The sequence below is a fragment of the Globicephala melas genome, chromosome 12 (assembly GCF_963455315.2).
Source record: "Globicephala melas chromosome 12, mGloMel1.2, whole genome shotgun sequence".
Lineage (NCBI taxonomy): Eukaryota > Metazoa > Chordata > Mammalia > Artiodactyla > Delphinidae > Globicephala > Globicephala melas.
The window spans coordinates 61,063,730-61,089,299 of NC_083325.1; the positions used below are offsets into that span (position 1 = coordinate 61,063,730).

Here is a 25,570-nt window from a genome sequence, read left to right on the forward strand (position 1 = left end):
AAGAAATGTTTTTATTTACATATTCAGTAATAGAATACTGATTCCAATATGACTGAGTTGTAAAGATCCTCTTCACACGCAGGTATCTACAGGAGGTGGGTTACACAGATACTATTCTAGATGTGAAATCCAAACGAGTGCGAGCTTTGTTGGGCTTTTCAAGTGATGTCACTGACAGGGAAGATGACAAAAATCAGGACTCAGTTATAAATGGCACAGAGGCTGAAGTTAAAGAGACAGCAATGATTGGGTAAGTATTTTGTCTGGAAAGTGGTTTGGCTCTAGTTTTAGTTCTTATTAATGTTTTTGGCTTATGGATGACACTTGTGATACTTGTACTTTTAGATACTGCTACAGAAGTAATTTAATGGTAAAGTTTAATAAAAAAATTAAAATTTTATTTGGTAGTAGATAACACCATAGGGATTAGAGTTATCATTTATGATTACTTTAAGAATATTTTTATTTAAGATTTTTTAATTGCAATTTATGGATTTAATATAGATTTTAATATCTTGAAGCTCAGTCACTATTAGAACTTCATAAAAGATCTTATTTGGAAATTCACTTCAAATCAGTATGAGTGAAATTTCATTCCTGGTGACGCAGAAATCATATAAATACTTAATTCTTTTGATGTAAACCTTTTCTTAGCCACTTTCATGTATCTAATAATGCTGTAACTCATCTTCCCCTTGAAAAGTATCTATTTCAAGTATATATATTTTAATTGATAGAATAAGTGAAGAATTCAGTAGCAGAAATTTTTTTTTGCTTTTTGGATCATGTATCATACAATTATATGTAATTCTGCTTAAAATGAACATGGACAGTTAAATAAGGAGATTCTTCTTTATTGAAAAAAGTTGACATGATTCTTAAAGAAATAAAAAGCCAAATTCTTAAAGAAATAAAAAGCCAAAGATTCTTTGAAAGTCTGAGTATGATGTTACTTTAACTCATGTTTAGGCTGGAAGAATGGTTTTAATTGAGCTCTATACATTTTCTAGTGAGAACATAGTTTCTATTATTTGGAACATAAACTAAAATTATGGGGTTTAGGTAAAGGTTTAAAAATACGACTTTTATAAACATGTCACTGGAGCCTTCTTAAATGTATTCATTAATAGTTAAGACTATATAACTTGTTTTAATAAATGTAAGATGTAGATTGTTTCTCTGTGTAGAAGTAGACAATGTAGGCATAAATCCTGGTTATATTTTTACCTAATGAATTAGCTCAAATTATTATAAAGACCCTCAGGAAAGACCACTCTAGTTGTCTTGTGTTTTGGCCTTGACCTCTCTTTTGAAACTGATAAAGGTATTATTCTGAATCTGACTTCTATAGGGATGGAGCGTAGGTTGGAAAAAAACAAAAACGTAGCTCTGAGCAGATTTGAAATTTAAGATTTATCTGTTTTGAGAATTTTGCCCATAGTTGTAGCTAAAGTTTTTCAGGAAAATGTCTTCTTATCTATAACATTTCCTAATGAGAGAAATCATTCTGTTCTGGCCATTAAGAAATTTTTTATTAAAATTCTTTAGAGGGAACTAAAATAAAATCTTACATATTTGAAAAGTCAATCATTTCGAAAAGGTTTAACCAACAGGATCAAGTTTTGTAGTAATATTAATTTGACTAAAATATTGTTTTTAGTAACTTTATGCACACATTTGCTTTTTTCAACTCTTTAGCTGTTCAGAAATGCAAGATTGCCTCAGAGAAAAATGATGTGTTTACTAGTTATTTTCTTAGTTATGGAAATTTCTGTGTCAGAGGAAGAGTTGCAGAGAGGAAAAGAAATAGAAAAAAAACAGGTAGAGATAATAAGAAAAATATTTTTAAAAGAAATGCATTAAGGTTGGCTTAAAAATCAACATAATAGTGGATCAGAAGGGGGAGTTCTTTATATTGGATTGTCATTAATCTAAGTAGTAGGTATGATTGCAAAGTACTTTTAAAAGAGTAGGCAGGGCTTCCCTGGTGGTGCAGTGGTTGAGAGTCTGCCTGCCAATGCAGGGGACACGGATTCATGTCCCGGTCCAGGAAGATCCCACATGCCGCGGAGCGGCTGGGCCCGTGAGCCATGGCCGCTGAGCCTGCGCATCTGGAGCCTGTGCTCCGCAACGGGAGAGGCCACAACAGTGAGAGGCCCGCGTACCGCAAAAAAAAAAAAAAAAAAAGAGTAGGCACTTCCTTCCTATATTGCTTTTCCAGTTAAAATCCATGGAAATGTAATAGATAAGAATCAGTGTAGCTCATAATGTGATTTGGGGGTGTCATAATACAATATAAACAGAAGTTAGTGCTGTATATCATGGATTAATTCTTATGTCGAGTTTAAAAAATTAACTGAACAAGGTGTATATGTTTTAAACCAGAAAATCTGAGTTAACAGATTCTGCCTCCGTGCTGGATAATTTTAAATTCCTTGAAAGTGCAGCTGCAGATTTCAGTGATGAAGATGAAGATGATGACATTGATGGAAGAGAGAAAAGCATCATTGATACTTCAACGGTGAGTTGAATAACTCAGATATAAATATTTTTAGGGACCATTATGCATACTTTAATCCATACCCTTCAACTTCAACCCTTAAATTTTTTTTCCATAAAAAAAAAAGTTTGGGGAAATTTAATCTAAATTCCCCATAAGTTTGGGGAAATTTAATCTATATTCCCCATAAGTTTGGAGAAATTTAATCTAAAAGTTTTTGTATTGATTTCAAATTCAAGACTTTTTAGTATAGCAGCTTTTTCTTATGGGCCTTCATTCATTAGCTTTTTGTTAATTCATTAAACATTTCAACATTTTTGTAGGGTTAGTGAACATGGTAAATGTGTGTTATAACAATGCATTGTTTTTGGTGCTATAAGACAATGGAACTGACAGACCCATTATGGTGCCTGATGGTGACTGGCGTCAACTCTAATCGGTGTGGTTTTTGTTTCTCATGTCAGGGGTGCTTTGGTAGGCAAGTTCTACACGTTTTCAGAACTCTTCCATTAGATTTCTCCAAACTTGTTTAGGATTATTCTGTGGTTTTGTTTAGATTTTTGTAAGTTTATTGTTTCCATGGTAGAGTCCTGGAATAAGAGGTATCTAAATTCTCCCTTCTCTTCCCTTCTTTATTCTATTCCCTTCTACCCTCTCCCCTTTTTAACCTCTCCCCTCTTTTCTTTCTCTCTTCATATTCCCTCCTCTCCTTCCTTCTCTGTCTTTCTCCTTCTCCTTCTTTTAAGTAAGAGATGAGGGTGTGCTTCTGTGTTTAGGAGAGTGTTCACATTTCCTCCTTCATATTTATTTAAGAAGAGGGAGGAGAAAGTAAGGTAATGTAAATACAGCAGACTGGAACGAGTCAAAGCCTTGGGCTAAAGTCCCAGTTCTGTCACTAATTATCTGTGCTTCTTAATCCTTCAGGCTTAGTTTTTCAGTTTGTAAAATGGGGATTATAATAAATAACCATCTTATCCCCAGAGTATTTTGTGAGGAATAAATGAAACACTATGTATGAAAATGATATGTTTAACTATAAAGTGCTTTCTAAGTGTAATTTCTCTGTTCTCTTTATGTCCTCTGCTTTCATCAGAGACACTCAATTTACTACTTCCAGATTAATGTTTCCCTGGGCCACTATTCAGTAGTACTGTGCTAATAACAGCCCTGCCATGGATATTATTTGAACTTCACATAGTTACTCCCTCTTTTTATTATTCAAACAAGTAGTTATAGCACATGTTTAAATATACCGTAGTAAAAGAAAATGCCGAAGCTTGTATAATAACTTTTCTCTGTCGTAATCATTTGGAAATTCTGTGCTGACTTGTGATTTCTATGGGATGATTGTACTGAGATATTATTTTTCCATCAGAATACTTTACTCATAACAGTGGTTAAATAATAACTAATTATGATGCTTTAAGTTTTGTTGTTAGTCGTTATATCAGTGTAAATATTAAAAAATCTATAAGCTGTTTATTATAACTATCAAGTGTGGTCTTAATAGAAATTCCTAACTGTAAACTGGTTTCTTTTTAAATAATCGAATTCATAAATATCTTGACCTCCAATTAGTGCAGATCATAGCAATTCTGTGACCAAGCAATGAAGGCACAGCTAATATAAGCATACTTAACCCCATTTAAATATTGGACCCAAAAATTTTTCTAGTTTTTCCTTTAGAAAAATATTTCTAAACAAATATTTGGTTTCTTTATAATAGTTTTGCTAATTTTTATTATATATTACATTGATTTTCACAGCTGCAGTATAATAGCTACATGCCAAAAGACTTTAAAAATCTAACTCTATGTAGCAATGTATAAGCAGGACTTAGAAGATTTATTGCAGTGCTGTATAGAGAGAGAATGGCTGAAAATTATGCTGTTAAAATGTTTAGTAGAACAAGCAGGTTCTTAAAATGTTATTTTATTTCTTTAATCAAAAATAGTTCAATAGATTCAACTAAGAAAATACAGAAACATAAGGCTCTTAGTAGCTGTTGGTTGTGTTAAGTCTATTTTCTTCAGGCATTTTCTTCAAAAAGCTACATATGTTCATTGTCCTTTCTTGTTCTTTGCCCTGTATTGGAGTTTGATTTTTCTTTGCATTACACTCTGGGTCATTTTCCTCCTCCCCATCTCCTTCTCTTTTCTCATGTTTGATCTCTTCACCTTATGATTCCAGAGGTGTTTCTAAATGTATAAAAATGAGACATAATGGCCCTTGTCAGATTTGCTATTAAATCCAGATTATGTCTCTAAAAGATCAATATTTGAAGAAAAATTTGAATATATAGACAATTATTAGAGGAAATTGATGCAAGGTTGGGACAGTAGAAATAATAATGGGCATTGTTCCCCCTGCCCCACAGAATACCTTCTCAATCTTGTGGCATGCATTTCTGAGTTTGTAGCTTTTGTGATTTTAGCTTTTGTAAGGGAATGATGTACTAGAGTTAAAATTTATCATGGTTATATTCTGAAAAACTCTTGCAATGTTTTATGAAGTAGTTCTTTCTTTGGTTAGATTAGAATATCTGCTCGCTGCACAGACTGCATCCAAGAAATGTAAGATTTGGTTGTGGTTCTCATAATACAGTATGTCAGGGACATTTTTCATCTATCTGTAATTTAAATGCATGTCTTATATTCCAGTGTTTTCAATATATGATTCCATTTGTTTATTTAAAACAAACAAGCCATCATTTAACAAAGTTTAAATCACTACTTTAAAATGTATAATGTATATCTTTTTAAAATGACATCTGTGTTTTCTACTGAATTGGATAGGTATTACAGTTATTTAACACAACAAAGATGCATTTTCTGAAGAAAATAATTGGATTTTCTCATTCAGTGGTAAAAGGATATAGTCTTCTTTACTTAAATTAATCCCATAATATATCCTATATTTTAATTGAGCATGTTTTTTTCATTAGATTGTTAGGAAAAAAGTATTGCCTGATAGCAGTGAAGATCGAGATACAAAAGAAGCTCTAAAGGAGTTTGACTTTTTGGTTACATCAGAAGAAGGAGACAATGAATCCAGAAGTGCAGGCGATGGAACAGACTGGGGTAAGGAAGCATACTGGATCCAACTAGAGATGTTATGTAAATGAACGAAACTAATATTTTACTAGGAGGGCAACATCTTGAAGAACACTTTAAATCTGTTGTAATGTTGAAATGTTGAACATTCTGTGGACTTTTTTCTATTGTCACCTTTTTTCCAGGGTATGTGTGTGTGTGCTTAAAGAAGGTTGTACAACTAGTTACCTCATCTTTTAACATAAGCAATACTGTATGAAAATAATTTGAATTCATATATAGGATGTTCTCTGTTTTCTACCTAGACAGTAGAACTTGCAAATCTAGATTTTGTGGAAATTGAGTATGAGAATGTAGTAGAGGATTTTAGAGATCTCATCTTTGGCATTTTCTGTGCAAAAAGAAGTATAAGTTAAAAAGTTGTAGTTATTCATTCATTTTAGTCAAGTTTCATCATTTTGTACAAGGCATAGAATTTTTTTGCACAAATGGTTCTAAACAGATTTAATATTTTAAACATCTAGTAAGAGTTCAAACAAGTATTTTAGGGAAAACTTCCACAGCACAGATCATTCTAGGCGTTTGGAAATGAATTGTCCTATCAGTAAGGTAGGATTGTGATAAATTCTTCAAAAGTGATCAGTTCTATCAGGTGTGTGTATGTGTGTGTGTGTGAGAGAAGGAGAGAGACAGACAGAGAGAAGACATGTAGATACTGAGAATGAGAAAATTTTCTTCGGAGGTTGAAGAATTCCAGGATTCCCTTGGCTTACAGTCTGTGTACTTTAAAGACAGATAAGGTTAGGGAAACAGTAACTATCTTAATTTTTCCTTGAGGCTTTACCTTCAGGGACTCTGATAGCAATAATGCCACTTCTTTTCCTTTTTTGTGGTAAATATTTGAAGAATTATTTGGGATAATTACTTAGTCATTGAAGAATATAATGGCTATTTAGTGACTGGCTTTTTCTTTTTCCCCAACAGAACAAAGTTTGGAAACCAGGGGAAGTTAAAGTAAAACGAATCTCTCTCCTGTCTTATTCCTTACTGAGCTTATGTATCAAGTTATTTAGATATTTTAGGCAACAATTCTTCCAATATAGTTAGATCCACAGTGCTACACTGAGGTCATTCTCTGAGGAGTCACACATCTGTATAAATGATAGTTGGCCTTTTCTTTGCCAGTCTTATTGCAAGGGTAATTGGGATTCATTTTTCTCCAAAGACAGCTGCATTTTCCCTTCATAACTTCCTTTGCTTTAAGGTGTGAGTCATCTCCCAGAGTATTATGTGATACAGGTCTGTAACCTGCTGTGAATTTACTGGTGAAAATGAGTGACTGTTCCCACATCTGAGCTGTCTCACTCTTTAGTAGTGTCTTGGACATTTCTGTTTATGAGTATGAGTGAATGGAATCTTTCAGTTGACTGAAGGTTTCTTTACCAGAAGTTTGGCCTTGTATGTGTTAAGGATTTTATAATTCAAATTCAAGTCATTTCACTTTTAATCAATTAACAAAACTAGATTGCAAATCCTGTTTAGTTGAATGGGCATTTAAATCACTTTAAGGGCTTCCTTTATCCGTTCCCCATACCCCTAAAAAAAGTTACTGTGCTTATGCTAAGAATTTCCTTAGTTTCTCACAAGCAAATAGATTTTACCACAGTTCTCCTGTGATCTTCCGTTACTGTTGTTATCAGTATGACACCTAGTTAAGAGTACGATATAGCTAAATTTTTACTTTAAAAAACTGAAGACATTCTAGGATCCAAGAGCCAACTCAGTTTAATTTATTATTAAGATGTGATTGATGAAAATTAACATTTTTGATTGTTAGACTTTCTGAAAAAAGTAGACTGTTTCTACTGTTGTTAGTAGAATATATTGGTAGTTAGATCTATAAAAATGTTTAGCCTATAAAAACTCAATAAAAATGTTGAGTTTATATTCAGAGACCCAATTATCTGTTTTTTAAACTGTGGATTGAAACTTGTTAAAAATAGACAGATTTCTGTTTATTCTGGTTCATTTTGGTTTATTCCAATCACTGAACAAATATTGATCACGTGCCTTCTATGTACCAAGTCTTCTAGGTGAAGATCCCTACCCCTGTGGTCCTACATTCTACTAACAGGATATAGCAGTAAGAGACAAACATGATAAATGATATAGTATGTCAGAATATGATAAATGCTATGGGAAATAGAAAAAAGTAGAATAGAGTAAGTGGGATAGAGAGTGCTGGGGTCAGGTTCAGGTGGAGTGGGACAGGTTACAATATGAAATAGATTGGTCATGGTAAGGCCCATTGAGAGGGTAACATTTGAACAAAAGACAACATTGATGAGGGAGTTAGCCACATGGTATCCAGGGAAGGAGTGTTCAAGAAGAAGAAAACCAGAGCAAATGCCCTAAGATAGCCGTAGCCCTGGTATGCTTGAGGACTTCAAAGAAGCTAGAGTGGCTGGAGCAGAGTGATTCTGAGGGGAATATAGTAAGAAATGATCAAATCAACTGGAGCTATGTAGACCACTGGTGAGATGGGGAACCATGGGAAGGATTTGAGCTGGAAAGGTGACATGATCCAGCTTTTCTTTTAAAGCATCACTTTGGCTGCTGTGTTGAGAATAGACTACCCAGGGCAATCAATGTTGTCAATAGACTTGGAGGGGAGAGTGGGAAAACATTTGCAGTAATTCTAGCGAGAGACAGAGGTTAGGGAAGTAGTGGATTTGCTGAGAAGTGGTCAGATTCTGGGTGTGTTTTAAAGGTAGAGAAAACGGTATTTCCTGAAATATTTGATGTGGGGTTTGGAAGAAAGGGAGATTTTTGGTCTGCTCAAATGGAAGTCTGGAATTGCCTTCAAATAAGATGGGGAACCCTGTAGATGGAACAGATTGGATGGGGAAGATTGGGAGTTTGGTTATGTATGTTTGGTTTGAGTTTTGACTTCCTAATAGAAATATAGAGTAAGCAATTGGGTATATGTATGAGTCTTGAATTCAAGTGAGTGTTCTAAGCTAACACTTATATAACATCATATGCATATAGTAAATTATTTTATAGTAAGTATAAAATATATAACATATTTACTCTTTAAATTTTCTACTCCTGAAATAGTGAAAATTACTGATTGAATTTCTTTTTTACTAGAAGCTCAGTTTCCTGATTTAAATATTTTTAAATTAACAGGTCACTTAAATTGTTTTAAATATTGAATGCCGGGTTGATTAATAAGTTTACAAAGTGCTATTTGTAAAGCCTATAAAATAAAAATGATCATTTGCTGATAAACACATGCCAAAAATATACAATTTTTGAAATGAAAAGATCATTGAAGACTATTTTGTACAAATGCTTAATCTTCTTTCATTACATAACTTAATAAGAAATGGGTTTTTTGTGAGTCAATCCTAATGAAATTCAGAAAATGGGATGAAAATGAGGGGTTCTTGAATATGGACTTTGGGGGCTTAATATACTATAAGTAGCTCAAACTTGCAGGGTTTTTTTTTTTCTATGTCTATTTCAAGAGAGATTTGATATTATTACCTAGGAAATTGAATTGATCACTTGTTTCTTGGATATTATATTTTATGTGACATGTATCTATCTAATGAATAAGTAATGACCTTAAAATTAGTGCTACTATGAAGAAAATGGTTATTATGTCCATCCATTGACATAACAGTGAATTTACTGTTCACTGTTCAATATTTTATTGAATATTGTTCAATATTTTATTGAAAAAGGCTGTTTCATTTGTTTCACTCTGTTTAGAAAAGGAAGACCAGTGTCTCATGCCTGAAGCTTGGAATGTGGACCAGGGAGTAATTACCAAACTCAAGGAACAATACAAAAAGGAGAGAAAGGGGAAAAAGGGGGTGAAGAGTAAGTGGAAAACATTGTATCTATAAATCATAAATCTTACCTCTTTCATATCCCCCAATTTTTTTCTCCAATGTTTTCCTAAAACTACTTACTCTTTTTCTTTTCTGCTCCTGACCTCTTTCCTTTTCACTTGTTCTCAGGGGTTGAAATTAAATGGTTAGCTGTTTGATTATGAACTTTAAAAAAAAAAGGCTGTGCGTATAATTATGAATTATAATATATTCCAGTAATAAATCCAGAGTGTCATGAGTATGTGGAACTATGTTTTCAAACATATTGATCATTTGATTTTTAAAATTAGATGTGCTTTAATTACAGTAATGGTTTTTCACTGTTGACAATTTTAAATCTCATCGAGTGTGACTGACTCTCTGGCAAGCCACCAAAATTATTACTTATAATTTTAAGCCTTGGAGACAGAAACAAAGTTAATTTCTACCCCTGAATATTCTATGTGTTCATAACACACAGTTCATTTGCTCTCATCACTATATTCTATACAGGGCACAGAGTCAGATACACAACTTTTTTTAAGTATTTATTTTTCTAATTTAAATTTTTGGCCAATTTCATTTGTAATATTACCAATTAGGTTTGTTTTTTTTTCAACAAAATGAGTGCCACATCAAAAATGGAAGTTAAAATGAAATTTCTAGCCCTATGAATCATATCTGTATAACTTATTCAAATTATTAATAAAGTTTAACAATAGATCTAGTTAAGTATTTAAAATAGAAATACAAAAGCTTTCAAACATCCCTGAAAACCATCTTAAACACCTTTTTAGGAGAGCAAGGCTGAACTATCTATCTCCTTGTGTTACCACTGTTATTGACAGTATGGACATGGGTCTCCCTTTTATGGCAATAGGAATTTCATCCTTTGGGATATTAAAGTAGTGTAAAGTAGGATTAAAATCCAACTTGAGTGAGACATGTGTTTAAAATTGCAAAAGGCTGGAAGGATATGCCTTTTCTTTTTCTCTTTCTATAGTGATGCTAGGGATTATCAAAGACCAGTCATTCTTTTACAATCTAGTAGTTACTGATAAATACTAAATCGTTATTTAAAATATCTTAGAATTTACAAGTATTTAGCTTTAATGGATAAAAAGTCAGTGGCCATTATTGATGTTAGTACTGTACCAACCATTATGTAACTGAGAGAGAATGACATTTGATGCCTTCTCAATGTAAATTAAATCCAAGTGAGGAAGGTTTAATATTAAAACATAAGAACGTTTTATACTTTTTATTAAAAAATAAATGTAAATTGATACAGCCACTATGGAGAACAGTATGGAGGTTCCTTAAAAAACTAAAAACAGAACTACCATACAACCCAGCAATCCCATTACTGGGCATATACCCTGAGAAAACCATAATTCGAAATGAGTCATGTACCACAATGTTCATTGCAGCTCCATGTACAATAGCCAGGACATAGAAGCAACCTAAGTGTGTCGATGAATGGATAAAGAAGATATGGCACATATATACAATGGAACATTACTCAGCCATAAAAATGAACGAAATTGAGTTATTTGTAGTGAAGTGGGTGGACCTAGAGTCTGTCATACAGAGTGAAGTAAGTCAGAAAGAGAAAAAGAAATACCGTATGCTAACACATATACATGGAATCTAAAAAAAAAAAAAAGGTCATGAGGAACCTAGGGGCAAGACGGGAATAAGATGCAGACCTACTAGAGACTGGACTTGAGGACACGGGGAGGGGGAAGGGTAAGCTAGGACAAGGTGAGAGAGTGGTAGTGCATATATGGACATATATACACTACCAAATGTAAAATAGATAGCTAGTGGGAAGCAGTCACATAGCACAGGGAGATCAGCTTGATGCTTTGTGACCAGCTAGAAGGGAGGGTGGGAGGGAGGGAGACGCAAGATGGAAGAGATGTGGGGACATATGTATATGTATAACTGATTCACTTTGTTATAAAGCAGAAACTAACACACCATTGTAAAGCAATTATACTCCAATAAAAATGTTATTAAAAAAAGGACAAAATAAGCATTCTCAGAAGAACAAAAAAAAATACTGATAAAAATTTAATCTTAAACAATAGTGAGACATGGTTTGTTATGGCTTTTCAGAGCCATGATAAAAGCAGTTAAACTGAAATTTTAAGGAATATTTGTCTGTCATACACAAGAAACAAGGAGAATATTTTAATCGTCAGATTGACTTAAAGTTGATATATTTAAGCCATTATGCTACAATAATGAATGTCTTAAAATGTAAAAGATCTTTGAGTTGGAAAAGTATCCAGGACTTATGTAGAATCCATCTACTATTATATTTATTATTAGGTTCTTGTCAAATATCAAGGCATCACTATAGTTGGAATTTAGCATTTAAGGTCTAAAACTGCACTATTTGACTGGAACAGTATTCCTGCTAATAGAAGCTATTGGATTTCCTGGACCTGGGGATTTTGATCACTATTCAGGCATATGGCACGTAGCTTTTTAGTATGGTGAAGAAAAATGATTCTTTAGGAGGAGAAATTTTAATGTCTTTCACTGAAGAGAGAGGGACTGTAGACTGATGTTCAGCACATTTTGTTTATCATCATCAGTTCAGGTTATCTTGATAAAATGATAGTCTGGGAACCAGTGAAGACAAGATTAAAACAGAACTGGAAGACTTAAAATGAAAATAGAACTGAAGGAAAGCTTTGAATTGATATATGGAGCATTAATTCATAAACCACCATGGGTATTTTTAAAATTGAACTGTTACTCATTGGAAGAAGTTGAGTCTTTTTAATATGGTCTAGTAGAAATATTTCCAGTCAAATTGTGTTCTTCAATCATACTGTCTTAGAATATATTTCTAGGTAGTAGTTAAAATTGCTTAAAAATAGTTGTATTCTTTGCTGGTATAGGAAAAATAACATAATGGACTATGGGTAAGATTTTCCCATTCTTAATTAAACTTATAACAGGAAAAACTACTGAAGATCTGTTTCAGCCTCTATCCTATATAAAACAATCAAAACAGGGATGTGGGAGAATGCAGCATCAAAGTACAGGTAAGTAATTGGCAGGGCCTGATACTTCACCTCAGATACCATAGCTTCAGGACGTAAGGCAATGAATGCAACTTAATATAAACAAACAAAAAAGAATGTGATTGTTTAATTCAATGTACGCAGTAGCTTCACAGTCTGTGGTATCTGTCTGCGTTTAGAGCAGTATACAAGGATTATAGAATAATATTATTTTTAATGGTCCAAATTGTACATGAGCATTTTTTCATGCAAGTAGTGATGTTATTCCATTAGCTTAATCTAAAAAATATATGTAAAACACAATTTTTTTCAAGAAATAATAAACTTTCAAAATAATTTGAAAACTTAGAAAATAATTACTTTTTAATATAATATAGTAGGGTAGTTTTAAAGGTGAATGTCGGCAGATGTAAGGTTTATGACTCCATTTTGATGCAGTTGGATAATTCTATTTCCTCTTTTTTGTTCTCTCCCTCCCTTTTTGGGGGCTAGGGCCCAATAGGTCAAAACTGCAAGATATGCTTGCTAATTTGAGAGATGTTGATGAACTTCCCTCATTGCAGCCATCTGTGGGTTCACCTTCCAGACCCAGCAGCTCCAGGCTTCCTGAACATGAAATAAATAGGGCAGATGAAGGCAAGTATTTTAGACACTGGAGCACAAAAAGCACTTGGATGTACTTATATAAATTATTAGAAAGGGCTCTCTAAGAGAAGAATTTTATTCTACAAATGTTTGAACTATGTAGTACTCCCCATATGTAGGCTTTCTTATATTCAAGGGGGTTTGATTCCAACTGTAATCTCTAAGATTTGAAAAAGATGCATAAACTTAAAAATCAACTCTAAATTATAGTTTAGAATATCCCCTAGCGCCACAGAAGCCATGTATTTGGTGTGTACACAGGTAGTTGTAATTATACCATTCCAACAATGAGAAAATTACTTTAAATTATTATTACTATAAATAGGAAATGTTTACTTTGAGACTCACGTAAATATTTTAAAATATTTAAGCAATTTATCATTTACAAATGAAAAAGGGAAAAAAGACACCTGAAGGTCTAGCCACATTTTCTACTTTCTGTTTTTTCTTGTTCTCTTTCAGTCCTTGTCTATGTGCATATACTTTTTGCAGAGTTATAGTCACCATGTAGAATAATTCAATTTTATTTATTTATATGAAATCATAAAAATAATCTTCATAATTATAATTTTAAGATTATTCTATTTTAGACTTTATTCTTAACCATTCCCCCCTTTTTAAATATATGTGTGTGTGTGTGTGTGTGTGTGTGTGTGTGTATATATATATATAATTTCATTTATTTATTTATTTTTGGCTGCATTGGGTCTTCGTTGCTGTGCACAGGCTTTCTCTAGTTCTGGTGAGCAGGGGCTACTCTTCACTGTGGTGTGCAGGCTTCTCATTGCGGTGGCTTCTCTTGTTGCAGAGCACGGGCTCTAGGCACACGGGCTCAGCAGTTGCAGCACGTGGGCTCAGCATTTGTGGCTCACGGGCTCCAGAGCGCAGGCTCGGTAGTTGTGGCGCACGGGCTTAGTTGCTCCACGGCATGTGGGATCCTCCCGGACCAGGGCTCAAACCCATGTCCCATGCATTAGCAAGTGGATTCTTAGCCACCACGCCACCAGGGAAGTCCGCCCCTTTTGGATATTTAGGTTGTTCCCAGTTTTTTACAGTACAGTCTTATGGTGCATAAATACAGTTTTCTGCCTTTTAAGTTCTGATATATCTATTTATAAATGTATATATGTAAATTGATTTTAAAATATATATATTTACATTAGCTGAAAGCCCAGAATGACATAAAAGTAATCTTAATGATTAATGAATATACTTCAAATTTTATTTTTTAAAATTTCCTTGAATTTAAATATTGTAATTATTTGCAGTGGATACGCCTCTTCACATTATCATTTAATGAACAAAACAACCTGGGAAAAAGCCACAGAAAAATCATATGTTTTATTCTTTCTTGGCTTTAAATTCACCTATGTTTTAGAGAGACATAAACTGACGGGACCTTGATGAGTAGAGTTTCATGTTCGGAATACTTTTTCAGTGAACTGTTTGACCATTGCATGGTTAGTTATTTGTTAGAGTTAATTACAGTATACTGGAAATTCATTTTCCATACGTTAAATAATGAAAAACCACGTTACGCCTTTATATTCTAGGTGAACAATTTATTTGATGTAGACATGTGTCTTTTGAATTAAGATGTGAAGTCATAGGCCTCAATAGGTATGTTTGCTGTTCACTAGGATATTCATTCAGTTGACACTTACAGATGTGAGAATTTTAATCAATTTCATTTATTCTAAGGTCAGGTCTAGATAAGAAAAGTTAGTTTTTCTCTTATTCTAATAACTCCAAAAGAGTTTTATCAGAGATTTCATCTTGCAGAATTCTAATAATAGAGGCAGAATATGTACTAAATGACACATGTACAAAAAAGGATGATATAAAGCAAAGAAAGTGCCCTTGATAGGAAAAAAAAAATGTTAAGAATCTTAGAACTGAAGCATTGAATATCTAACTTATGATCTGTAAGATTGGTCCTAAGTCTTCCCCCTCAGTGCAGGATTTTCAGAAATAGAAAAGGCACTTAAGAAATATGTTGTAGCTTTCATTGCCTGTGACTGATGCTTCTTGGTCTCCAGTCCAGTTTCAGAAAAAGTTTCCGTAGCTTGTGTGTGCTGTAGAAGTTTATTACTTTATTTTTATCATAATGATTCAGAAGGCAATGCCACACTTAAGAGGCATAGTTAAATCATTTTGTAAAAGCTGGTTAGAGCCAGTAATGTTTAGTTACCAGATAGAAATGCGACCTATAGTTGCAAGTTCTAAGGTCTCTTAGAGATCAGTCAACGACAGTTATGCCCATTGGTGCTCTCTTTGGGCCTCAGGTCTGCTGGCTTAGCCACTGGTGTGTGTAGAAGCAGTTGTTGCCTTCCTTTGTTTTCAGGTTTTACTTGGCCATTCCTAGAACATTAGTTAAATTAGCCCACACAATGTGTATGGCCAAATCCCACAAATCTTAGTTTCTTTTTTGGGGAGAAGAGCCATTTTTATTTCGCACCTGAACAAAGTTATCCGGCAATATTAGACATGAAAGCAAAACAAACAAAAAATCACCTGGCTGAAGACCTAGCCTCATAGTCTCACATGAATCATTTGGTTGAAATTTTGGCATAAAAATTGCTGTTCTAAATTAAATAATTCCCACTCTTTATTAGTAAATGTTTAGAGTTGTGTGAACCCGTCATAGGATATATGGTATGTTTGGGTAAAACCCATTTTTATTATTGCAGCTTTATCACATGGTGATTTGAAAATGTCTTATTAATTTATACTCTACTTTGTTCTTATAAGGATTTTGAGTAGAGTTCCTGCCACTACTATTTATAAAAGCACGTACCTGTTCTTTCATTTCTTCAACAAATATTTATGGTTGAATCTAAAATTATATGATTGAATGTAAAACTGAAAAACACCTTGTAAATCTATTTTCTGCATATACTGATTAATAAAATTGTTTCTTTCAAAAAAAAGTTAATTTACTTCTTTAGCAGACGAAGTTTAAACTACTAAATTCATCTAATCAACTCATAAATGTTTGTCATCAGTAAAGTAACCACCTGTAGAAAACTATTTAGAGAGCTACCTCTGATGGCTTGTCAGAGTAATTTGCATTTATAAAAAGTGTTCAAATGGACATTTTTTTTTTTTTTTTTTTTGCGGTACGCGGGCCTCTCACTGTTGTGGCCTCTCCCGTTGCGGAGCACAGGCTCCGGACGTGCAGGGTCAGTGGCCATGGTTCATGGGCCCAGCCGCTCCGCGGCATGTGGGATCTTCCCGGACCAGGGCACGAACCCCCTGTGTCCCCTGCATCGGCAGGCGGACTCTCAACCACTGCGCCACCAGGGAAGCCCTCAAATGGACACTTTTAAAAAACTTGTTTGAAATAAATCTTTTTAAATGAAATATAACATACCTACAGTAAACTGCTGAAGTCCTGAGGGTGCAGCTCAGTGAATGATCTCAAAGGGAAATCAACCATGTCACCACTGCCTAGGTAAAGAAGCAGAACATTACCTGGACCTAGAAGTCCTGATGGTGCTTCCTTCAAACACTACCCCTTCCCTCTTCTCCAGAGGTAATCCTGAGTTCTAACAACACATACTAGTTTTGCCTTATATAGGCACATTTTACAATTACGACCATTTTCATTTGAAATTTTCCATATTACTTCAGGTTATAGAATTAACCAGTTTTACTTTGCATGCAGCCAGCAGTATTCAGAATCACTTGTTGTACATATTTTAATAATTGATAGAAATCAATTGGGTAATTAGCATGAAATATCAAGTGAGGAAAACCTACTTTCTTTTATACATTTATACATTTTTCTCTATAGTGAAAAAGAAAGGACAATGGATTTGTTTCATGTTGTACTTTTCTTAGATGATGACAAAGTTAAGTAATTCTTCAGGATTTTCTGCTCACTGAATTTTATTGTGTTTAAAAGCATTTAAAAATAATCAAATGTAGACATGCCCTTATGAGACTTAATTGTTGACTATTTACATGTTTTTTTTAATGTTTCTTTTGTATTCCCCCTTCAGTGGAAGCACTGACGTTTCCTCCTTCTTCTGGGAAGTCATTCATCATGGGAGCAGATGAAGCCCTTGAAAGTGAACTGGGACTTGGAGAATTGGCAGGCCTTACAGTGGCCAATGAAGCAGACTCATTAACTTATGATGTGAGTAGTAGTTTTAGTTTTGTTGTTGTTTTTTTTTTTTTTTTAGTTTTGTTGTTTTTATTTATTTTTTAAAAATAAAAAGTTAATTTTATAGAAAAAGTGACGATGGTAAGACTTCTTCACAAGTGTAGAATTTGGTGCCGTTTTAATCACAAACTTTGAAAATATGAATATATTATAAAAATAAACAATAATACTTTTCACATCATGCAGTGACTAAAATTATGGGCTTTACCTAAATTCATAAATTAGTATAGCTTATTCATTGGTTTTAGATAAGGGAAAGAATTCCCTTTTCTGTCACCAAATTTGGATTTTGTTTTATGTTTTAGGGCACCAGTGATTAGTTGAAATTCATGCCTGCCTAAAGGCAACATTTGTCTTGCTTCTTTAATACATCATCAGTATCCTGCTGAGAAGTAGTTTCAGCTGTTGTTAGGCAAGGGTGTGTACAGGATGCTTTCCAGATGTTAAGGCTGACCTGTCAGTGATTTGGACCAAAATTGGAATCTTTACACCTTTATGCATGCATGCATTTACTTAATCTCAAATACAGTTGTTTTATAATTGTTCATCATAATCAATTATCAGAAAAACAATTGCTTATTTCATAAAGTAGTCACAGCCTATCTTAACTCTTCATTAAAATCCTCTCACTTTGATATTCATTATCTTTGTTGGGGAATACAATGTAGCTCCTGCCACATGGAGGATGTAGGATGGATCCCTAAGTGAACCTTGGAAGTACTCAGAAGAGGAACCCTCGCCACTCACTCCTTCCTGCAAATCAAATACTCTCTCCCTCTATGCTAAGTCCTTTAGTAAGTCTTTTGGGTTTTACCTCCAAAAACAACTGAAATCCATATAGTACGTCTTTTTACCTCCCCTCCTAGTCCATTTTTTCTTCAACTGGAACTACTATAATAACCTAATCTAAATGGCCCCTTGCACTCCATTCTCCACATATGTGATACAGATTTTGAAAAAAAAAAAGAAATTTCTGTTTTCAGTGTTTTTATATCCTTATATCTTACATGTCTTTTAAAAGCACCATTTAGTTGGCTTTTATTTTTTGACCTTTGACAACCTTTTTAAATTAGAAAACATTTAGTCCATTTCTTTTTAAAATAGTTAAGGATATAATCCTTAATTTGGATTTAATCCTGCCATCTATTTGTGCCACCTGTGCTGTGTTTGTTTTTCTCCTACTTTTGCCTGAGTTGGGGTTGATTATTTTTTATTATTCACCCCTCCCCATTATTTGGAGTTTATGCACTCTTTCATTACTTTTTAAATTAGAGATTACCACACACATCCTGATCAAAATTTTACATGCAAAGATCTTTAGAACACTTTACTTAAAAAACTCTCACCCTGCGTATATGTCAGTCTTGTTATATATTTTATTTCTGTATACATTTATGTCCTACAAGCTTCTGTTTTGTACACTCAATAGTCAGTTAGAATTACCCATTTAAATTATCTATTTTGCTTTTTTCCATTCTCCCATGCATATCTGACTGTCCATCTGGGATCACTTTTCTTTTACTCTAAGAACACAATATTTCTCTTTAGTGAAGATCTACTGGTGCCCAGTTCTCTTAGTTTCTGATTTTCTTAAATTGTCTTTGTCTTTTTGCCTGAGTAGGTTAACTATCATCTCTGATTTTGAATTTCACTTGGCAAAAAATTTTTTAGTGCTTTAAATATATTGTTTCATTATATTTTGTTGTTGTTTTCTGCTAAAGTCAACTGTCATTTCTATTTTTGGTTATTCAATGGTAATCTGATTTTTTTCTGTGACTGGTATTTCTCTATGCCTTGATTGTCAGCTAAGGTTTAATTTTCTTTTTATTTAACCTCCTTGAAATTCTTAGAGCTTCTTGGCTTAATATGTTTCCATCAGTTTTGTAAAGTTCTCAGCCATTTCTCTTCAGATACTGCTTTTACACCTCCCTCTCTCCCTCCCTCCCTCCTTCCCTCCCTCCTTCCCTCCCTCCCTCCCTACCTCCCTCCCTCCCTCCTTCCCTCCCTCCTCTCCCTCTCGCCCTCCTCCCCCTCCTCCCCTCCTTCTAGAACTCTAGTTATATTGTTAGATCCCCTTTTTATATTCTCTCTCTCCGATCCCCTTCTATATTTTCCGTCTTTTGTTTTTCTGTACTTCAGTCTAGATTTTTTAAATGACTCATCTTCTGGTTAGCTAATTCTCTCTTCAGTTATGTGTAATCTGCAATTGAACTCATCTATTGAAGTCTTATATTTTTTGCTTGTAGAACTACTTTTTTAAAATGATTTACAGATTTCTTCCAAAATTTTCAATCTTGTCTTTTATCTTCTTGAACATAGTAAGCATGATTATTTTAAAGTTTGAATCAGAGACTCAGTAGTTCTGTTACTATTATGTGTTGTTTCTGCTTGTTTTCATCTATGCTGTGTTATCTCATATGGGTAGAGTTATTTTTTAGTATGCCCAAATAACTGTATTTGAAAAATTGTCTGTAGAAATAACTTCAGGCCTAAGTTTATCTTCCCCCAGAGAGTATATTTTAATTTTCTTCTCTCAGGTGTCTGCAGCCACTAGAAATCTGGATCACCTGACTTCATTTTCAATTTTTGAGATGATCTAAAGCTGATCTATGGTCTTTGTAAGGGCTGGTGTTCTTCCAGTTCACTCTTATGTGTAGGATACAGGCCCTTGAAATTAAAACCTAAAGCAAGGTGGTCTGCTAAGCCCTACTGTCTTGGCAGGCCCTGGACACCAGTTTATATCCCCCTGCGTTGCAAAGCTGTCAGAAGCACCGCTCAGCCTCTCAGCCACCTCCTCTGGAATCAGTAAACACCCTCTGGGGAAAACAGCTCCAGAGATCAGGCTCACTTCCTAAGGCCTCTGTCTTCCCCTGGATCCTGGGGGTTTTCCCCACTATTTCGTTGGATCTGCATTTTTTATTTTTAGCTCTGCTTTTCTACCTGTCCTCAGTACACAGTTGGTCCTAATGATCTAGTCCATCGTGGCCACAAGCAGAACTTCCCATTAGATGCTTTTGTTCCCTCTGCACTAACTCCACAAAGAATTTGTCTAATACATGATAGAACTCAGTCCTCTCTCTAGAGAAAGCTCATTCTTTTTTCAGAGCTCTTAATTGTTAGAAAACTTAGTGTTTGTTTCTAAAAGTAGTTCCTAGTTTTACTAAGCATATTAGCAGTCTATTGCTATGTAACAACTTGCACCATGCTTAACAGCTTAAAACAATAAACATTTATATCTCATAGTTTCTGTGGGTCAGCAGTCTGGGGGCAGCTTAGATGTGTAGTTCTGGTTGTTCATGTAGCTGTACTCGAGACGTTGGCAAGGGCTGCAGTCTTACACACACCTGACTTGGGAAAAATCTACTTCCAGGCTCACTCACGTAGTTGTTAGAAGGCCTTGGTTTCTTGCTGGCTGTTGGCTGGATACTAGTTACTCACCACGTGAGCCTCTCTGTGGGCTCCTCAGCAGAGCAGCTGACTTCTCCCAGTGTGAGCACACCTGAAAAGGTAGAGAGCAGGAACACTCAAGATGGAAGGTTTTATAACCTAATTTTGGAAGTAATTTGTTCCAGCTTCTACTGTATGCTGTTAGTCATACAGAGCAGCCCTATAATGTGGAAGGCGACTACCCAGAGGTAAAAATAAGTGGGCTGATCGGGAACTATGTTAGTGGCTGCCTACCACATTAAGATGCTCGGAAGGAATCTAAGTGCTCTTACATATGAAAACCTTTTAGCTCTTTAATAAGAGTGGGCAGGAGTTCAGTTGCCCTTGTCTTCTTCACCTCCCCCCACAGCCCCGCTTGCCCCAAAGATAACCAGCCCCACTTAGAGTAGTTCCTTGCATAGTGTGTTTTGTCTTCACTTATTGCCCCAGTTGTGACATGTCCTGTCCAGATTTTTCTGCAGATTTCTAAACTTCTGGGCTCTGAAGTATAGTTTATATTAATACATAGCCTCTGAAGCCAGACTGATTGATTTTGAATCCTGACTCCTCCATTTACTAGACGGCAAGTCACTTAACTTCTCTTTCCCTAACATGCCTAGTCTGTAAAGTGGGGATAATGTTAATTCCTACTTCATAGAGTTGTGAGGATTAACTGAGTTAATGCATGTTAAGCCTTCTGGAATAATGTGCAAAATAATGAACAAGGCTCAAAATAGCAGCTATTGTTAGTATCATTGATGATTATTGTCATTGTAAGTATGGTTACATTTCTCCAGTGTGTTACCAATACTTGCCCCACTGTTGCTTAAACCTAGCATGATTGTTAGCCTTGGAGTGTGAAGAGTTCATACATGGTGCTTGTGTAAAGTCAAATACTAACCTCTTTGGCTTTCTATTACTTGGAATGAAAAAACAGTGCATTTTTTTCAGTTGTTGAGATGCAGATTCTGTGGCGAAAAGGAACATAATAATATATTTATTTTACCAGTGGAATCTTTTTTTGTAATATCTGATTGTCTCTTCCAGTTTTAACATTTTATGTTTCTGGTTTATAAACTTTGTTACCAATTTGAAGAAAATTTAGCTCTTGTCAGAAAGCATTGAAAATTTCAGAAGTATCATATTCTGTAATGTTAACAGGTTTAAAGATAACTTAGTTTTTCAACTCTTACCCAAAATTAGTTTCTATTCTATAATTTAGGTTGAAATTTCTTGTCTTTTTAAAAAATCATCTTAGTGAAGATCTATTTTATGTTATTAAGTTATTTGATCCTCTTTCTGTACTGAATTATGTTGCCTGTTTTCTTATTACAGCGTTCATATTTCTTCAGAGAAAACCATCGTTAACATATTGCTAATTTTGCCTATTGATTTGGTTATTTATGTTTAAAAATTATATTGTTTTGAAAGTTGCAAAATGTGATGGTTTGATGACAAATCAGTAAGAATTAATGTTGAAATATAGTTTTTTTCCTATCCTGAACTAAATGTATTGGTATTTTTCTTTTGTTTCTTTAATAGATAGCAAACAATAAAGATGCGTTGAGGAAGACATGGAACCCTAAGTTTACATTAAGAAGTCACTTGGATGGCATTAGAGCCCTTGCTTTCCACCCCATTGAGCCTGTTTTGATAACAGCATCAGAGGATCACACGTTAAAAATGTGGAATTTGCAGAAAACAGCCCCAGCCAAAAAGTGAGAATATTCTCCTTTAACTGTATTTAAATATTTTAATTAATAGTTTTTCAGAAGAGAAATGCTTACTTTATTATTTGCTGTTAAGTTCCCCAATTCTCTCTTCTAATTCTTTCTTCTTTACCATGTCACGTAATTTAGGGTGTTTTTCCCTTCATACTCACAAGCTAATTTAGGTTGGAAAACTGACCCTTAGGGAGAAACGGTATTATCTGATGGTTTGTGAATGCTGATTGTAATCAGTGTAATACAGTGTTTTAAATAACTATCACATTTGGGGAGCTCTTTATCTGCACTGAAGGTTTCTGCTGGTGTTGTAAACAGGTATGTGCATGTTAAAATCATCAAACCCGCACCCCAAGCTTGTCCTGTTGTTTACTAGGTTTGGACTTATGGAGTGGGAGGGAGGGAAGGCTGATGGGGGATGGGGGGACAGGGAGAGGTGAGAGACCTCTCTTTGGTCTTTTCTTTTGACCTTGACCAAAATGTCTAGACTGAAAGACACTGTTGTTGCTCTCACTTAACCTCTAATACTTGCCTTGGCCTCTTGGTTCCTCTCTAAGCATGGACAGACATGAGTTGGTATAAATCCCTTTTATCAGTCACCACGCTAGTCCTGATCCCACTTGGTGGGGTCCTTATTGGAACTCCTCTCTTTTCTTCCTTGGGTCACATGGTCCAGAACCCAGCATCTGCCAGCAAGGGCGCCTCTACAGTGTTGGACACCTCTTTTATTAAAGAGTAGAAATGAACATCAAATGGAGGAGATTATGGAAGTTTTACTACTGGTAGAGAATATCTATTGCCCAATTTAAAAGAGATCAGGGCTTCTCTGGTGGCGCAGTGGTTGAGAATCCGCCTGCTGATGCAGGGGACACCGGTTCGTGCCCCGGTCCGGGAAGATCCCACATGCTGCTGAGCAGCTAGGTCCGTGAGCCATGGCTGCTGAGCCTGCGCGTCCGGAGCCTGTGCTCCGCAACGGGAGAGGCCACAACAGTGAGAGGCCCACGTAACGCAAAACAAAACAAAAAAAGAGATCAATGACATTCCTGCTGTGAGTCATACATAAACTAGATAAAATACTTGATTCATCAGATAGCTCAACCAGATCTTGCTTAAAGCCAAGTGAATCCTCATGTAGATTAGGTGTCTTCAGCAGAGAAGAAGTATTTCTTGGTTATAAATTGTGCCTTTTGTCTTTCAAGTTCTTTAGTCACAGTGGACATCATACTGGACCAGAGAATGTGAATGTCTCATCATATATTCTTGACGAAAATTTAGAAAAATATTGAAATAAAGTTTTTGCTGGTGATAGCTTAGTATCAACATCTTCACATTGCAAGTAACAGTAGCCTATTTACCTTTGAACTTAAAACTTTGGTAATGAGGAGAGATATCATATGCCTTTAAAAAAAACTACAATGCAATCCGATTTTAAATCGAGTTTCCATTATCAGTCATGGCCAGTATTAGGCCCTGTAGAGTACCCATATACTCAGTGTTCTGAGTAATGAATAATCTGATGATTTGGACAGTTTCTGCAGGTATTAAGGACAGGAATGTTAACCTTTATGCAAATGCAAGGAAATTAAAGTACTTTTGATTGAAATTCTGCTATATGTATGGTTCTGTCCTAGGCTCTTTTACCATGTAGAATCTCATTTAATCCTGTGAATATTTGGTGTTATCCCTATTTTTCTGTTTTATTTCAAACATAGAGGAATCTGGAGTTCCAAAAGATTAAATAATTTGCCTAAAGTTAGCCAGTTAGTGACAGAGTTGGAAATTGAATCCAGAAGTTTATCTCTTCAAAGCCCATGTTTTTTCCCGAGTGAGGCTCTCTCTTCCTTTAGTCAAATAGATTAGGACAATGCTAAAAGCGCTGTAACAAGGTATTGTTACTAAACAAGAATTTTGTTTCTTGAAGTCACAAATATATGTGATCCGTGTTAAGTAAGCTTTCTTGTGTACTGGGGTTGAGAAATACCAACATAGTGTTGGTATTTCTAGGGGCAATTTTATGACATACATTGTCATACTGTTTACTACTGAAAACTTAGAGTGGTAAAAGTCCTCCTCTCTCTGATTTAGGAGCACTTCTCTTGATGTGGAGCCTATCTATACATTCAGAGCTCATAAGTAAGTATGTGCTTTTTCTTTGTGTTAAATCAACGTCATTGTAAATCAGCCTAAGTAGCATATTTTCTTTTCTTTCACATATGTATTTTTTTGTATTTTGTAGTGTTTTTTGTAAATGTAAAAGAAACTGGCAGATAATATAGTGCTAGAGACAAGTTTATCACTACCAAATTGGGGTCCTTGCTGAAATTAGATTTTATTTGCATGATGTGTAGATGATGTATATATCTCTCTTAAAATGAAGTTGAGGCAATTAAGTTTAACCATGAGAAATCCTGATCTTTTTTCCTTAAAAATATCTGAGACTTTTTTTATTGTGATCACATGTTGCACGCTTTTCCTGTTTCCATTTAAGTTTAAGGAATGTACCTGTTCACTTGATTTAGCACAGAGGTCGGCATACTTTTTATAAATAGAGGGCCAATTAGTAAATGTTTTTAGGCTTTGCTGGCTGCATATTTAATGTTGTACATTCTTGATTTTAGTTTGGTTTTGTATTACAACCCTTTAAAAAATGTAAAAACCATAAATGCTTGAGGACTGTACGAAAGCAGTCCTCTGGTTGGATTTGGTCCATAGGCCATAGTTTACCAACCACTGGTTTAGCAGAGGAAGAAAAATGAATAATGCTTTGATAGTTTTTTATTTGTTATCCAAAGCAGAAAAAGAGAAAGCCTTTTGAATAATTAAGCATTCTTGTTTTTACCAAGTCCTATTATCAGATAGATTTTTGAGAATAGAAATTGATTTTCCTTCCCAGAGGTCCAGTGCTTTGTGTGGTGATGAGCAGCAATGGTGAACAGTGCTATAGTGGCGGGACTGACGGACTGATCCAGGGCTGGAACACCACCAACCCCAACATCGATCCCTATGACTCTTACGGTATGTGATTCCCCAAAGATATGAAAGAATATTTTCTTTTTATGCATTTTACATAGCATATATAAGGATAAAATGAGATGTTTTTGAAAATAAGTTGGTGAAAGGGAACCATGTATT

General features: G+C 34.7%; 1 protein-coding gene across 1 annotated transcript in view; it reads left to right on the forward strand.

Moving 5' to 3' along the window:
- The window catches only part of STRN (striatin), a 109,681-nt gene that overhangs the window by 64,558 nt on the left and 19,553 nt on the right, over positions 1 to 25,570 (forward strand). Inside the window, exons 5-13 of the mRNA XM_030857938.2 lie at positions 83 to 250; positions 2,386 to 2,521; positions 5,445 to 5,580; positions 9,334 to 9,444; positions 12,968 to 13,111; positions 17,125 to 17,261; positions 22,257 to 22,432; positions 24,524 to 24,571; positions 25,332 to 25,453. Coding sequence (XP_030713798.1) covers positions 83 to 250; positions 2,386 to 2,521; positions 5,445 to 5,580; positions 9,334 to 9,444; positions 12,968 to 13,111; positions 17,125 to 17,261; positions 22,257 to 22,432; positions 24,524 to 24,571; positions 25,332 to 25,453 — 1,178 coding nt within the window. The remainder of the gene's footprint in view (positions 1 to 82; positions 251 to 2,385; positions 2,522 to 5,444; positions 5,581 to 9,333; positions 9,445 to 12,967; positions 13,112 to 17,124; positions 17,262 to 22,256; positions 22,433 to 24,523; positions 24,572 to 25,331; positions 25,454 to 25,570) is intronic.